The 12,442-nt window shown below is 44.1% G+C and overlaps 1 protein-coding gene across 1 annotated transcript in view; it reads left to right on the top strand.

Moving 5' to 3' along the window:
* LOC117457277 (roundabout homolog 1-like) overlaps nucleotides 1-12,442 on the top strand; it is a 264,825-nt gene that overhangs the window by 238,978 nt on the left and 13,405 nt on the right. Inside the window, 9 exon segments of the mRNA XM_071205123.1 lie at nucleotides 411-453; nucleotides 2,683-2,837; nucleotides 4,757-5,143; nucleotides 5,866-5,982; nucleotides 7,114-7,258; nucleotides 7,528-7,696; nucleotides 7,698-7,759; nucleotides 8,180-8,679; nucleotides 8,778-8,987. Coding sequence (XP_071061224.1) covers nucleotides 411-453; nucleotides 2,683-2,837; nucleotides 4,757-5,143; nucleotides 5,866-5,982; nucleotides 7,114-7,258; nucleotides 7,528-7,696; nucleotides 7,698-7,759; nucleotides 8,180-8,679; nucleotides 8,778-8,987 — 1,788 coding nt within the window.

Here is a 12,442-nt window from a genome sequence, read left to right as displayed (position 1 = left end):
CCTCTTACATACACTCCTTCTGCTCCTGTTGCTCTGTGTGTGTGTGTGTGTGTGTGTGTGTGTGTGTGTGTGTGTGTGTGTGTGTGTGTGTGTGTGTGTGTGTGTGTGTGTGTGTGTGTGTGTGTGTGTGTGTGTGTGTGTGTGTGTGTGTGTGTGTGTGTGTGTGTGTGTGTGTGTGTGTGTGTGTGTGTGTGTGTGTGTGTGTGTGTGTGTGTGTGTGTGTGTGTGTGTGTGTGTGTGTGTGTGTGACTCAGCCAAAATGATGCCACAAACATTCATGTACATGCTCACATAAACTGATAAAGAAAACGCAAACACATGCACGTAAAAGGAAGCATTCACATCAACGCTGACAAAACTCAAATTAAAAATCAATCTAATAATTTTCAAATTGTTTTCTCTATTTTCAGTGGCATATCAGAGAGGAGGAGAGGGTGTTAGCAGCGCTGGAAGGTAAGAGATTATTTACTTCTTATGTAAAGAGTGTATATGTCAAATACCTACAAAAAAATTGGGGAAATCAAATCATGACTATAATTGAATAACAAATGCTGTCGTATGGTAAAACTATTGAACAGTTGAGCAGTGTTGGGAAAGTGCACTTTTCTTCAGCAAACACTAGGGGGAGTACTGTGACTTTCTTAAGCCGTAGAGAGCTGGGGTGGGGTAAGGGGGTGCATTAAGTATGTTATGATAACATGAACAAAGCCCCATGCAGTCTGCCAGGAGACCATCCTCATCCTAGATGGTGGAGAGCCACATCCAACCACAAGGCTGTGCCATAGCCTCACCCTAAAACATGAATAGAGAAACATGCCCACACATAGCTGTAACGGCACACCTATGCATGTTGTGGAATGGTGCATTGTGTACAGAGACTTAAAGAATGATGCGTGTTATAACTCATTTGTATGTCCAATAGATGGCATCATACCGCTTGGAGATTTAAAAAAATATATAGAATGCAGAAAAGAAAGAGGAACTATGTATTTATTGGTTTCCCTTTCTTTACTAAGAGTACATGGTGTAAATGTGTGTGTGTGTGTGTGTGTGTGTGTGTGTGTGTGTGTGTGTGTGTGTGTGTGTGTGTGTGTGTGTGTGTGTGTGTGTGTGTGTGTGTGTGTGTGTGTGTGTGTGTGTGTGTGTGTGTGTGTGTGTGTGTGTGTGTGTGTGTGTGTGTGTGTGTGTGTGTGTGTGTGTGTGTGTGTGTGTGTGCGTGTGGTGTGTGTGCGTGTGTGCGTTGTTCATATAGTAATGAATAGTTAGCTTGGAGCAATCAGCATTAAATCCATATTATCCAGTTCTATGATTGAATCCCAATTTGCAGAATGGCTATGTCAGCTCTGAACAAAGACAATGGCCATTCAATATCAACATACAACTGCCGGGGTGATTGAGGAGCTATTGTATGATTGTATTTGGTTGGATATGACAAATGTGTTCATTTCCCAAAATGAATCCGAAAAATGAGTCACTTGAGAGGGAATGAGGAAACATAATTCAATGCTAAATCATTGTTGGGATTTGCAACTGGGAGCAGCGCTGTGGATATTTGAATATTGAAACAGTGTATGGCCGTGGTGGAGTAGCCTGAATTCTCTTTGTATGCTAGATTGATTCATTCCATGAGTAGTAGGAAGTGATTTATTCTCAGCTCTTTTAACACTGGTTGGACTTAGGTCAGGTTGTACAGTAGAATCCTGTTGAACAAGTAATCTTGCATTGTGCTGAGATTAAAGACAGAGTAATAGGAGCAATACATGGAAACAATAGGGATTGATGGCCAGGCGATCATGTGAGGACTGGTTCGCATGGGTTTATCTTCTGGTGCTGGCTTTTCATTTCATTCCTTCTGTAAAGCTAAAAGAAGAACACTTTTAAATGATAGAGATGCTGTGTGACAACATTATTCGTGAAGCATTTGTGGTTCACTGGCTGTTCAGGATGCACATTTCGCAAAATAGCGAGTTCATTTTATCTGGCTGTGTAATCCAAGCGGTTCGCTAATGCTCATGAGGGCTCAGGGAAAGTGTCATCGACTGTGGGCAAGTCATGCACACACAATCTGTGTGTGTGTGTGTGTGTGTGTGTGTGTGTGTGTGTGTGTTGTGTGTGTGTGTGTGTGTGTGTGTGTGTGTGTGTGTGTGTGTGTGTGTGGTGTGTGTGTGTGTGTGTGCGTGCGTGCGTGCGTGTGTGTGTGTGCGTGTGTGTGTGTGTGTGTGTGTGGTGTGTGTGTGTGTGTGTGTGTGTGTGTGGTGTGTGTGTGTGTGTGTGTGTGTGTGTGTGTGTGTGGTTATGTTTGTGTGTGTGTGTGTGTGTGTGTGTGTGTGTGTGTGTGTGTGTGTGTGTGTGTGTGTGTGTGTGTGTGTGTGTGTGTGTGTGTGTGTGTGTGTGTGTGTGTGTGTGTGTGTGTGTGTGTGTGTGTGTGTGTGTGTGTGTGTGTGTGTGTGTGTGTGTGTGTGTGTGTGTGTGTGTGTGTGTGTGTGTGTGTGTGTGGCCAAAAGGCAAACAAGTACTAAATCGGATTTTTCCTAATCTCAGCTGCTGGATAAATAAACTCAACATAATCCTCTCTTTCAGATATCATGTTTTTGTGGGTATTTAATTTCATTCACATAAATGTCAGTGTGGTGTTGGCTCAGCCTCTTACTATTGTTAACTATTTGGTCCATTTTTTTACAGGCCTGGTTTGCTAAACATTGGGGAATCTGCTGCACAACCATGGCTGGCAGACACATGGCCAAACTCCTGCTCCAATCACAACGACTGCAGCATGAACTGCTGCACTGCAGGCAATGGCAACAGCGACAGCAACTTGGCAACCTACAGCCGCCCAGGTATGAAGTGTTGACGCTTCCATGCGTAGGCAAACACCAAAATAAACACACCTCAAACGCAATGATGCAGTCCTTGACAAAATAACTCTGGAGATAAGAAACGAGGGAGCTGGGGGAATCCGCTGTGAAAAAGGAAGTAGCATCTGATATGTGGGTTAGCACCCTGGAGAGTTGTTCTGTGTATCTCTCATTTCTGTAGGTCTCCACAAGAAAAACCTGAAGAAATACTGGGATTAAGAGAGGCTGTGTGCTTGTGGTTTTGATTTATTTGAGGTTAGAGTGGAGCTGTTTTAGGCAGGAAATAAAAGGAGCACACTGAGAGGGTCCCTACTCTGTTGCTAATCGAATTGCTTTGCTGATTTCCATACTGTTGTTATAGCCGGTAATGTAATTTCCCCTAAGTGCTCAGTTATTTAAGAAATGTGCAGCGGGCGAGGAGGTCAAGGCTGGACTGCAGACGGTGGCCAGAAGCAGAGGAGGAGAGAATGATAGAGGGAGAAAGGTGCACCTGGAAGACCAGATGGAAAGGGAGAGAAAGGATTGATGATGAATAAGTATATGCTAAAATATATACTGAAATGTATAAGGGGAGTTAGACAGCGGATTGAGATAAAGTTAAGGAAAGAGACTCACAGACAACCACCAATTGGCCTTTTAGTATATTCAGTACTAGTACAGTTGTCAACAAGAGGGAGCAAATATGACCTCAACATGTTTTACATTACCACAAAACAATATATTATTGTATGCAGACTGTGCACACACACACATAGTGGCCTATCTGAAAAGAGAACAGTGTAACACTTCAGCTTGAATGCTGCAGGACTTGCTATTAATCATTTGAAGCTGTGACCCAAGTCTTAAAACAACCCTATCCTCGGAAACTTGGACTGCAATGAAATGCTTTATGTTCTAAATGATGCACTTTGGGACTATTCCTTCAAGGGCAGCCCATAATTCCTATCCAGCCGTTCGGCCTAATATCCATCCAGCCATTCAATAGTTTCTCCTTACTTACAACCTTCCCCAGTGAGGATTAATAATTCATCTTTTAGACTTTATAGTCATCAGATTTAGTTTCTTCTTTGTGCTAATCACCCGTCTGAGGTCGAAGTGTTCGACTCTTTCCAAACATGGTGTGAGATGTTTAACAGGCTAAAGGCAACCCTCACCCTTCGCATGACACCCCGCTGTATGACACTAAGGAGCTTGCCAGATGCATGCTTTGTGTGTGTGCCAAACCTAAACTCTGTGAACATTAAGAGGATCACTGAATAGGTGGCAGAGCAAAAGAAAGAAGTTAATGTGCCTTTATCTCAGCCATAGGGGCGCCTTCACACGTCAACCTTTGAAGTGTCGAGCTGTTCCGTGCCGCTGAAATGTGAGGCGCGCGGCACGAGCGGCGTGCACCTATGGCCGTCCTTGGTATTTACCGCAATGCTGGCTCTCAGATCTGCTGGAGGATTTGAATATTTTATGAGCCAGGGAAAATTGGATCTGTCAGTGGAACTGTGCTTTTACTGCGCGCCTCATGCCAGGTCTTTGATACAGACATGTATTTTTGTCCCTCTCAATGAAGAGAGAACAGAGAGAAACAGAGATGACACCCACATTGAGTCATAGATGAGAGAGGGGGCTGAGCAAAAGCTGTAATATCATCTGTGTCACTCACCTAAAGCAGATCATCATTTGGCAAGCAAATTGAGACTTTAAACATAAAGAGAGTCCCGCTAGATCGCACGGAGATTTTTCCCAGCTTGAATATTATCTTAATGTTTTTTGCTTTTGTTTAATAAATGTATTGAGCTCTAGATCAAATGATGCCCTGTTGTTTCAAAGCTTTTACCAAACTGGCATACTGCTCCTAAGCTGATCAGCAGTAGACAAGTTTGACTAAATACCCTCCTCATATTCTCCAGCCGACTGCATCGCCAATTATAACAACCAGATGGAAAACAAGCAGACCAACCTCATGGTGCCAGAGGCAGGCGTCTATGGAGATGTAGACTTGTCCAACAAGACCAATGAGATGAAGACCTTCAACAGCCCAAACCTGAAAGATGGCCGCTTTGTAGGGCCGGGGGGCCAGCCGACACCATACGCCACCACCCAGCTGATCCAGTCCTCCATCATGGGCAACCACGGTAACCCCGACAGAGGAATCGGAGGCAGTGGAGGAGGCCCCCTGGGTGGAGGGGAGATGAATGAAAAGCACTGCTGGAAGCCCCCCTCACTCCAGCAGCAGAAACAGGAAATGGGCTCCCAGATGCAGTACAACATCATGGAGCAAAACAAGCTGAACAAGGGTGAGTGTGGAATACAGAAGCCATGGCTGCAGAGGTCCACTCCGATCCATGATCTTCCTCCGCTTCATTTCCCCCCTCCGTTCTCTCCTCTCCCGGCTCTTTCCGCCTCACTGGTGAAGCCTGTGGAAGAGTTTCAAGCTCATATTTTCCTTGGTTCTTTCTCGCTCCTTTTCAGTCAACATAAGCATCATCGCTCTTTCTTTCTGCCTGTCTGTATGGCATTCATGTAACCTCTTACCACCCTCCATGCAATCATGTGCAATTTTTCGCAGCTAAATGTGAGCCAGGCCTGAATTGCTGTCATTGTATGGTATCTTGGTTGTCTCTTTGTGATGAAAGCAGGTGTGAGGACTTATCTTTGGTGTCAAATTTCAAAATGAAAGACAAAGATAACTCTTGGATCTTTAACCGCTTTGAACAAAGCTATCATCACCTTGTTGTACCTGCAGAAAGGAACCCCATGTGGTGTGACAGTTTTAAGAATTGTGTGCAGATGCTGCATGTGTTCACATACTCACCTATAAATGATAAAGCTTTAACTGCATGCCTCGTGTGTGTAACACTATACACTGTGCTAAGTGGTTTTGTACTTCTGATAACAAATAATTCCCTTCATTTCCTTGTTCAATACAAAGTGGATGCTTTGCTTCAAAGTGTTTTGAGTAGAAGCAAGGTATCTGCCGGAGGCCATACTAACCACACACTCCATTCTCCCAAATCAGACCGGTACCGAGGAGGTGACAACCCGATGCCTGCCACCATCCCCTACAACCAGACCCATGACAGTCACACTGGAGGCTCCTACAACAGCTCGGACCGAGGCAGCAGTAGCACCTCCGGTAAGAGCATTGGGGCATGACTAAATAAAACAAGTTGCAGGAAGAGCATTCAGAGGTTATCAAGTTGAGTCTGTGCTAATAATTGTATTAGGTTTTTTCGCAGTTTTGTTTTTGATGAACTGCCAAATGTTTCCGGTTTATTGTTATTGTAAACCATATAATCATATACAAGCCTGTAGCTTTATTTGAAAAATCCCAGTATTCCCCAAAAGCAATAAATCACTTTGATATGCTAATAATGCATGCTTTAAAATGGTAATTTGATTAATTACCATGTCAGCCTATCTTGAAATTAAATTGAAAGGGAGATGCCTTTAGAAAATAGAAAAATGCCGAACAAAAGGAGAAGAGGAAACTGACAACAATGCCTTATAACAAAGGCACCGTAACATAACACCATGCCCAGCATTTGCTTGTGGCTTTTATGCAATGTCATCCAATGGATGTTTAAAAAATGTTTGCTTTAAAGGAACCTTTTCTTTTATTAATTCAGTTTTTCGTTTTTTTCTGATTTCTTACGCATTTCTCGGTTTGTACCTGCTTAGTTTGCATTGCTTTCGTGAATTAGCTTTACTTTAATTTCAGCGAAGAGCAGCTTTATTTCACCAGAGCCTCAATCCGTCTGCAGACAAGGACAAATGATAACTCATTGCGGATGGCATGCAACACTGCCACCTTAATGCCATGTATCCATTCTGATATTGCGTTTGAAGTTCAAGCCATTAAGGAGAAACCTTTAGTGCTCGCTGCACCTCACAGCTCGTTGGTTCACAATTCTAATAGTTTGGTATTAATTGGACCCTTTTCTGCCGTTATTATTCTTACCTTCCCTCTTGGTACTGAATAATACCACTGTCGGGAAATGACTGTTTATAGTATTTCCAATCATTTAGTAATAGGTATGTGTGCACACGTCCGTAACAGTGGAGGGTTGCATTAGCCTTTGCACTCTTGCACGTAACATTATCATTTATTTGTTAGCCAGTCTTTTTATTATATTTTATCTGCTGTCAGTTCCTTACGTTGGAATTTCGTCAACATTAATAATTGATTTTCAGAGATGGAGCATATATAAGTATATATGTCTGGAGGTGTCTTGCGATTGAGTGCTTTTTTCTCATTTTTGAGCAGGGAGTCAGGGTCAAAAGAAGGGAGTGCGCACCCCCAAACTACCCAAACAGAGCACAATGAATTGGGCTGACCTTCTACCCCCTCCCCCTGCAAACCCACCCCCAAGTCGGAGCACAGAGGAGTACTCGCTTTCCATGGATGAAAGGTGGGACATGTCTGCACAGACAGACAATCTGACAGGCATGCACACATTGTATTTAAATACTAGTTGATTCTTCTTGCCTTTTCTCCTGTTTCTCGCCTCATTGCTAGCATTTGCCTCAAGGGTTTTCTATCTATTAGTGCTAGGCTCATGTCAAACCTTGATAGAAAGGTGCCATGAATATTTAGTTTATGTCTTCCTGGCTTCAGTATACAAAAACAAGTTTTTTGTTGGTGATATGACGGTAATGAGGCTCATTTCTCTGTTGGCAGTTGTGAACCAGACATGCAGTGCCCCATGCCCCCCTCTCACATGTACCTGAAGCCTGATGAGCTGGAGGAGGAAGAGGAGATGGAGAGGGGCCCCACTCCTCCCATCCGAGGAGCAGCCTCTTCCCCTGCAGCTGTATCTTACAGTCACCAGTCCACAGCCACCCTCACCCCCCTCCCCCCAGGAAGAGATGCAGCCGATGCTCCAGGACGCACCTGACAGCCATGAACGCAGGTACACTTGCATGATGTCTACTACCCCAACAAGTCAAACAACTCAGACATAGACCAATTTCATAAAAGCAAATCTTAGGTTTTAGATACATTTCTTACCTTCAAAGGAACCATTTATTTCACATCATTTCATTGCATCATTCAAATCAACCTGCACTGATTTGAAAGTTTCTGAAATATGTCAAGCTGTGAGCAGTACCTTGCATTTGTTGGTGCACAAATAAATGAAGACATCATACATTTAGTATTACATTTGCAAACATAAGCTATTTTTAAAATGGATTTGAAGTATATTTGATTGGCTCAAATATGCTATATGAGCAGTGTGGTCTCTTTGTTATTGGCTGGTGCATTTGACTTTTCTCACATAATTTAATTGAGAAATTAGTTTCTGATTGTATTGATTCTTCCCCTTTTGCAGGCGCCACACAGTGAGCCCCGCACCCCTTCAACTGCCCCACTCTCCTTCACACACATATGGGTACATCCCCAGCCCGTTTGTCTTGGACACTGATGGCATGGATGAAGATGACGATATATTGGAGGAAGAGGAGGAGGAGGGCGACGAGACAGATTCAGAGGTGGCCAAGATGCACTACCACCACACCCACCCCCACACACACCCCCACCACCCCCAGATGCATCCACGAAGGTTGCTGCTCCGAGGGCTTGAACAAACGCCTGCGTCCAGCACCGGCGACCTGGAGAGCTCCGTCACCGGCTCCATGATCAACGGATGGGGGTCAGCTTCTGAAGAGGATAATGTCTCTTCAGGGAGGTCCAGTGCCGTCAGCTCATCAGACGGTTCCTTCTTCACTGATGCTGACTTTGCTCAAGCGGTGGCTGCAGCTGCAGAGTACTCAGGCGTCAGGGTGGCCAAATATCCACACACACTGGGCCCAGAAGTCGGAGGAGCGTCAGGTGGGTTTTATGAAGGTGCCCACATCCGCAATAAATGTTACTGTAAGACATGTGAGGAATTGTGAAAGTAAACTGTTCCTGTGGTTTTTTTCCCTCAGCACGAAAATACCAAATAAACCCGTCAGGCCACCGTCCCAGCAGCCCGGTGTCCACAGACAGTAACATGAGCATGGCAGCTGTACACAGGAGGCCTCCTAAGAAGCAGAAACAGCATCCAGCAGCTCATCCAGCGGCTCATCCAGCGGCTCATCCAGCGGCTCATCCAGCGGCTCATCCAGGAAACCAGCGACGTGAAGTCTATAATGAAGGTAAACATGGATTAATTACTATAAAAACACAATAATTCAAAGTTTAAACAACTTTCAAAATGAAAACATCTTGTGAGCTCAATATGTGTACAGTATGTTGATGCCAATAGATTCCTACTCAAATATTTAATGTTAATTGAGCATTTTTTTTCTACAAATATATCTTGTTACCAGCCACAATTAATATTATTATTTGGATAATATTTCTTACTGCACGTGGACATGTGTTGTCACCATGATAGATACAGTCATGGAAAACATGCATTTTGTTCCCACTTCAGGCCTCTACTTAAACACCATGTAAATCTACATTTCAAAACTAATGATTCATTTATCAAAAATAAATCTAAATCTATGTTGTGGCATATGATATAGGGTTGATTAGTGCAACTACATAATCTACCATATTTTTGAAACTTTAAAATAGATTAGTACAAACTATGTTTGTCTATAAATGGTTTTAATTACTTTATACAGCCACCAGACTAATAGACAGGCACGGAACAATACTAACAGTTGAGTTGTGTCCCACATGTACACAGATGGCCAGTTGGTATCAATGACTATGTCTCTATTCCCTCTACAGAAATGTTGGGTAAAAGTGCAGTTTACTGTGATTTAGTGTAAATTACTGAGTACGGGTGTGCCATGAGCCAGGGCTTTAATCTTCTCTCATGTGTTCACGCACATGCATACATGGCATCATTCCCAATCTGTGACAGTGCTGAACAGATCGGGCAAGTGGTGGGCTGGAGGCCAGGGCCATGGTGGGGACGACTGGAGGGGGGGTGGTCTCCAGGGAGCTCTGTCCAGCTTGGGTCTGCTGACACTGGGATGTCTCTCCACTCTAGCCACTAATGAAATCGATCCAGGTGCTCTGGCTCTCACTGAAGTGCCACCTTTAGGAGCCGGACATAAACCAAACAGGGGCTAAATACCGGAGCAGCTGCACACGGGAGGGAAAGCTGTAACCTTGTTAAGAGAAAGAGCAATTTACTTTCAAAGCATAACTCTTAACAATACACAGCCTAGCAGTGGAACGCCACTTATTCTAGCTGTTTCCTTAATGCTTTGATCCTGTGGATATGTATTTCCTGTTGTATTTCTCTGCATGTGTGTGTGTAGGCGCTCACTCTGCTGTGTACAGTATGTGCTTTCCCAGAGCTGGCTCTTCTCTTAGTGTCAGGTGTCCTTGAGTGTTGGAAGCACTTGACAGGGAGATTTAATATCCAGCTCACTGGGAGCCAGACCAGCTATATCACTGCAGAGAATCCAACCCACCCAACCTCCGCATTCTGCCATCATCCTTATATCCAGGCTCCTTCCCCATCCACTGCCCCTCCCTTTGGAGTGATCTCTCCATCCCTCTCGACTCTCCCCTCTTCTCCCGTGCTCCCCTCCGTCTTTGTTTGAGCAGCGAGGGGGCGGACTGACGGCTATGCAGCTCTGTCTGTCCATCAGTCCTCCTGCTGATTGCATTTGATCTGAATGGATTGTTTTTCATTTGGAGGTTATTGCCTCCCCTGCCCCCCCCCCCCCCTGTCTTTCCTTCAACCCCCACCCTTCATACCCCTGTCTGTGGTCTAGAACACTGGTGCTGAGGTGTTAGGTGAGATTTTATGAAATGTTAAGAAGGATAGTAACAACCCAAAACACAATGTGTATACTTGTGTTTCTGTAAGTTATTGTATGTCACTGTACCTTTCCAATTTCTGCAGGCTGGACTACTATCCCAGTGCATCACTGTAAATACACATGCATACCATCAGTTAAAGCGACAGTTTAACAAATGGACCAGCAACCCCCCTCACACCCAAACAGCCTCCCTTCCCCACCCCTTTCTGACCTACTCATTTCACTCCTGTTTGCTCAGTGGATTTGGAAACTCCCAAGTTATATTCCCCTCATGATTCATATTGTGTTTGACTCAAATACCTTTGTCTACCTTCTCTGAACTTAACCCTTCCCTGTCTCTTTTGATCTGTCTCAGTCCCGTCTGCCTAATTAACCACCGGGCCATCCAATACACCCTCCTTGGCAAGCCCAGAGACACTTTTCAGACCTGAGCTCTGTCCTCGCCCATATTTCCTCATAAATCTAACAGGCACTCTGCTCCTCCCTCGCAGTGAGCCCTATCTCACAGACTGTGGCATTGATCGGACTCACACTGAGGCAGGACTCAGGAGGCAAGAGAGATATTAAAAAAACTGCAGACACCTCTTTGCTGTATGATATTGACTGGCCCCTTTTGTATTCAGGAGGAGAGTATGGAGGTAGAGGATAATCAGAAGAGTGTATTGGGGCTGCTTGATTCCGCCAACAAGACACAGCAAAGACATCACCTGCCTCATTAGCCTCTCGAGCGTAAAAAAGGGAATAAAAGCTTTGATTTTCCACAAAGTCCAGTGTGCCACAATCGAAAAACAGAGACTATCTAAGGCTAAGCCATGGGTCTTTTAATTTATGGAATATAATAGTCATAGTATAATGTTTCATAATGATGTCAAAAGATAAATCCCAATATGCACAAAAAATGTTGTGAAAAAAGGTCTTAAAACAATGTCATATAATACTATGCCACTTAAAAAGCAAAAATCTTAGTATCATAGTGCAGTCATTGTATTCACTACTACAGTATGCATTAACAAAAGACCATCTTGCAATGGAATAACGCTAGACGTGAAGCCAAGTCGGCCCACATCCATCTCCAAACACTGCCTTTTTTTAAATCTATATGTATATGACTACCCATCCATAAACCGTTCTGACTGCATGGTTGTGATTGTATTGCAAATATAAACACCTGACAAAGAGCTAAAAAGAAAAGCTGCGACAGGACCACGTATTATAACAACACACAGAGATACACAGTGAAGACTACACCATACATCGTGTTTAGTCAAGAGTATAAGATAGCCTTCGGAATTCAAGCAAGGTGTAAGAGTTGGCACTTGAAATGTTTATCAACAACTAATCATATGTGGATTATAGGTATGACCGCAGACAAACCATCCTTCAGGTCGGATGCTGATTACAAGATGAAAATCCATCGATTGGGGGCAGAAAAGGATTTTCTCTTACCATTTTGTTAGGATGGTGAAATGTGTACGAGACCAGGCGGCCCACTGGCCTAATATGAATAATGGCTCAAGGACAAGCAGCATTGATTCATCGACAGGGGAAGTGGAGCAGTTCAGAGAACCAGCTGCTGACCGTCACACCCCCGTCTTCCTCCCCTCTTTCTCCTCTCTTGCCTCTTGTACAAATGTCATAACTCTCAGATTTGGCCTCCCTAATGTAATCTGTTGTGTTTACTGTCGGCACGGAGTAGTCTCCGCTCGGCATAGCTATGTGCAGAGCTCTGAGTGTATGTACACACACTACAGCTGTGTTTGTGTGTCACCTTGCAGGTGTGAGACAACACAAGTTACATGAGCCCACTTTATGTTGTTTCC

The sequence above is a fragment of the Pseudochaenichthys georgianus genome, chromosome 13, assembly GCF_902827115.2.
Source record: "Pseudochaenichthys georgianus chromosome 13, fPseGeo1.2, whole genome shotgun sequence".
NCBI classification, from domain to species: Eukaryota; Metazoa; Chordata; class Actinopteri; order Perciformes; family Channichthyidae; genus Pseudochaenichthys; species Pseudochaenichthys georgianus.
Note: the sequence above shows the minus strand (reverse complement) of the source record. Positions and strands in the feature narration are given on the sequence as shown.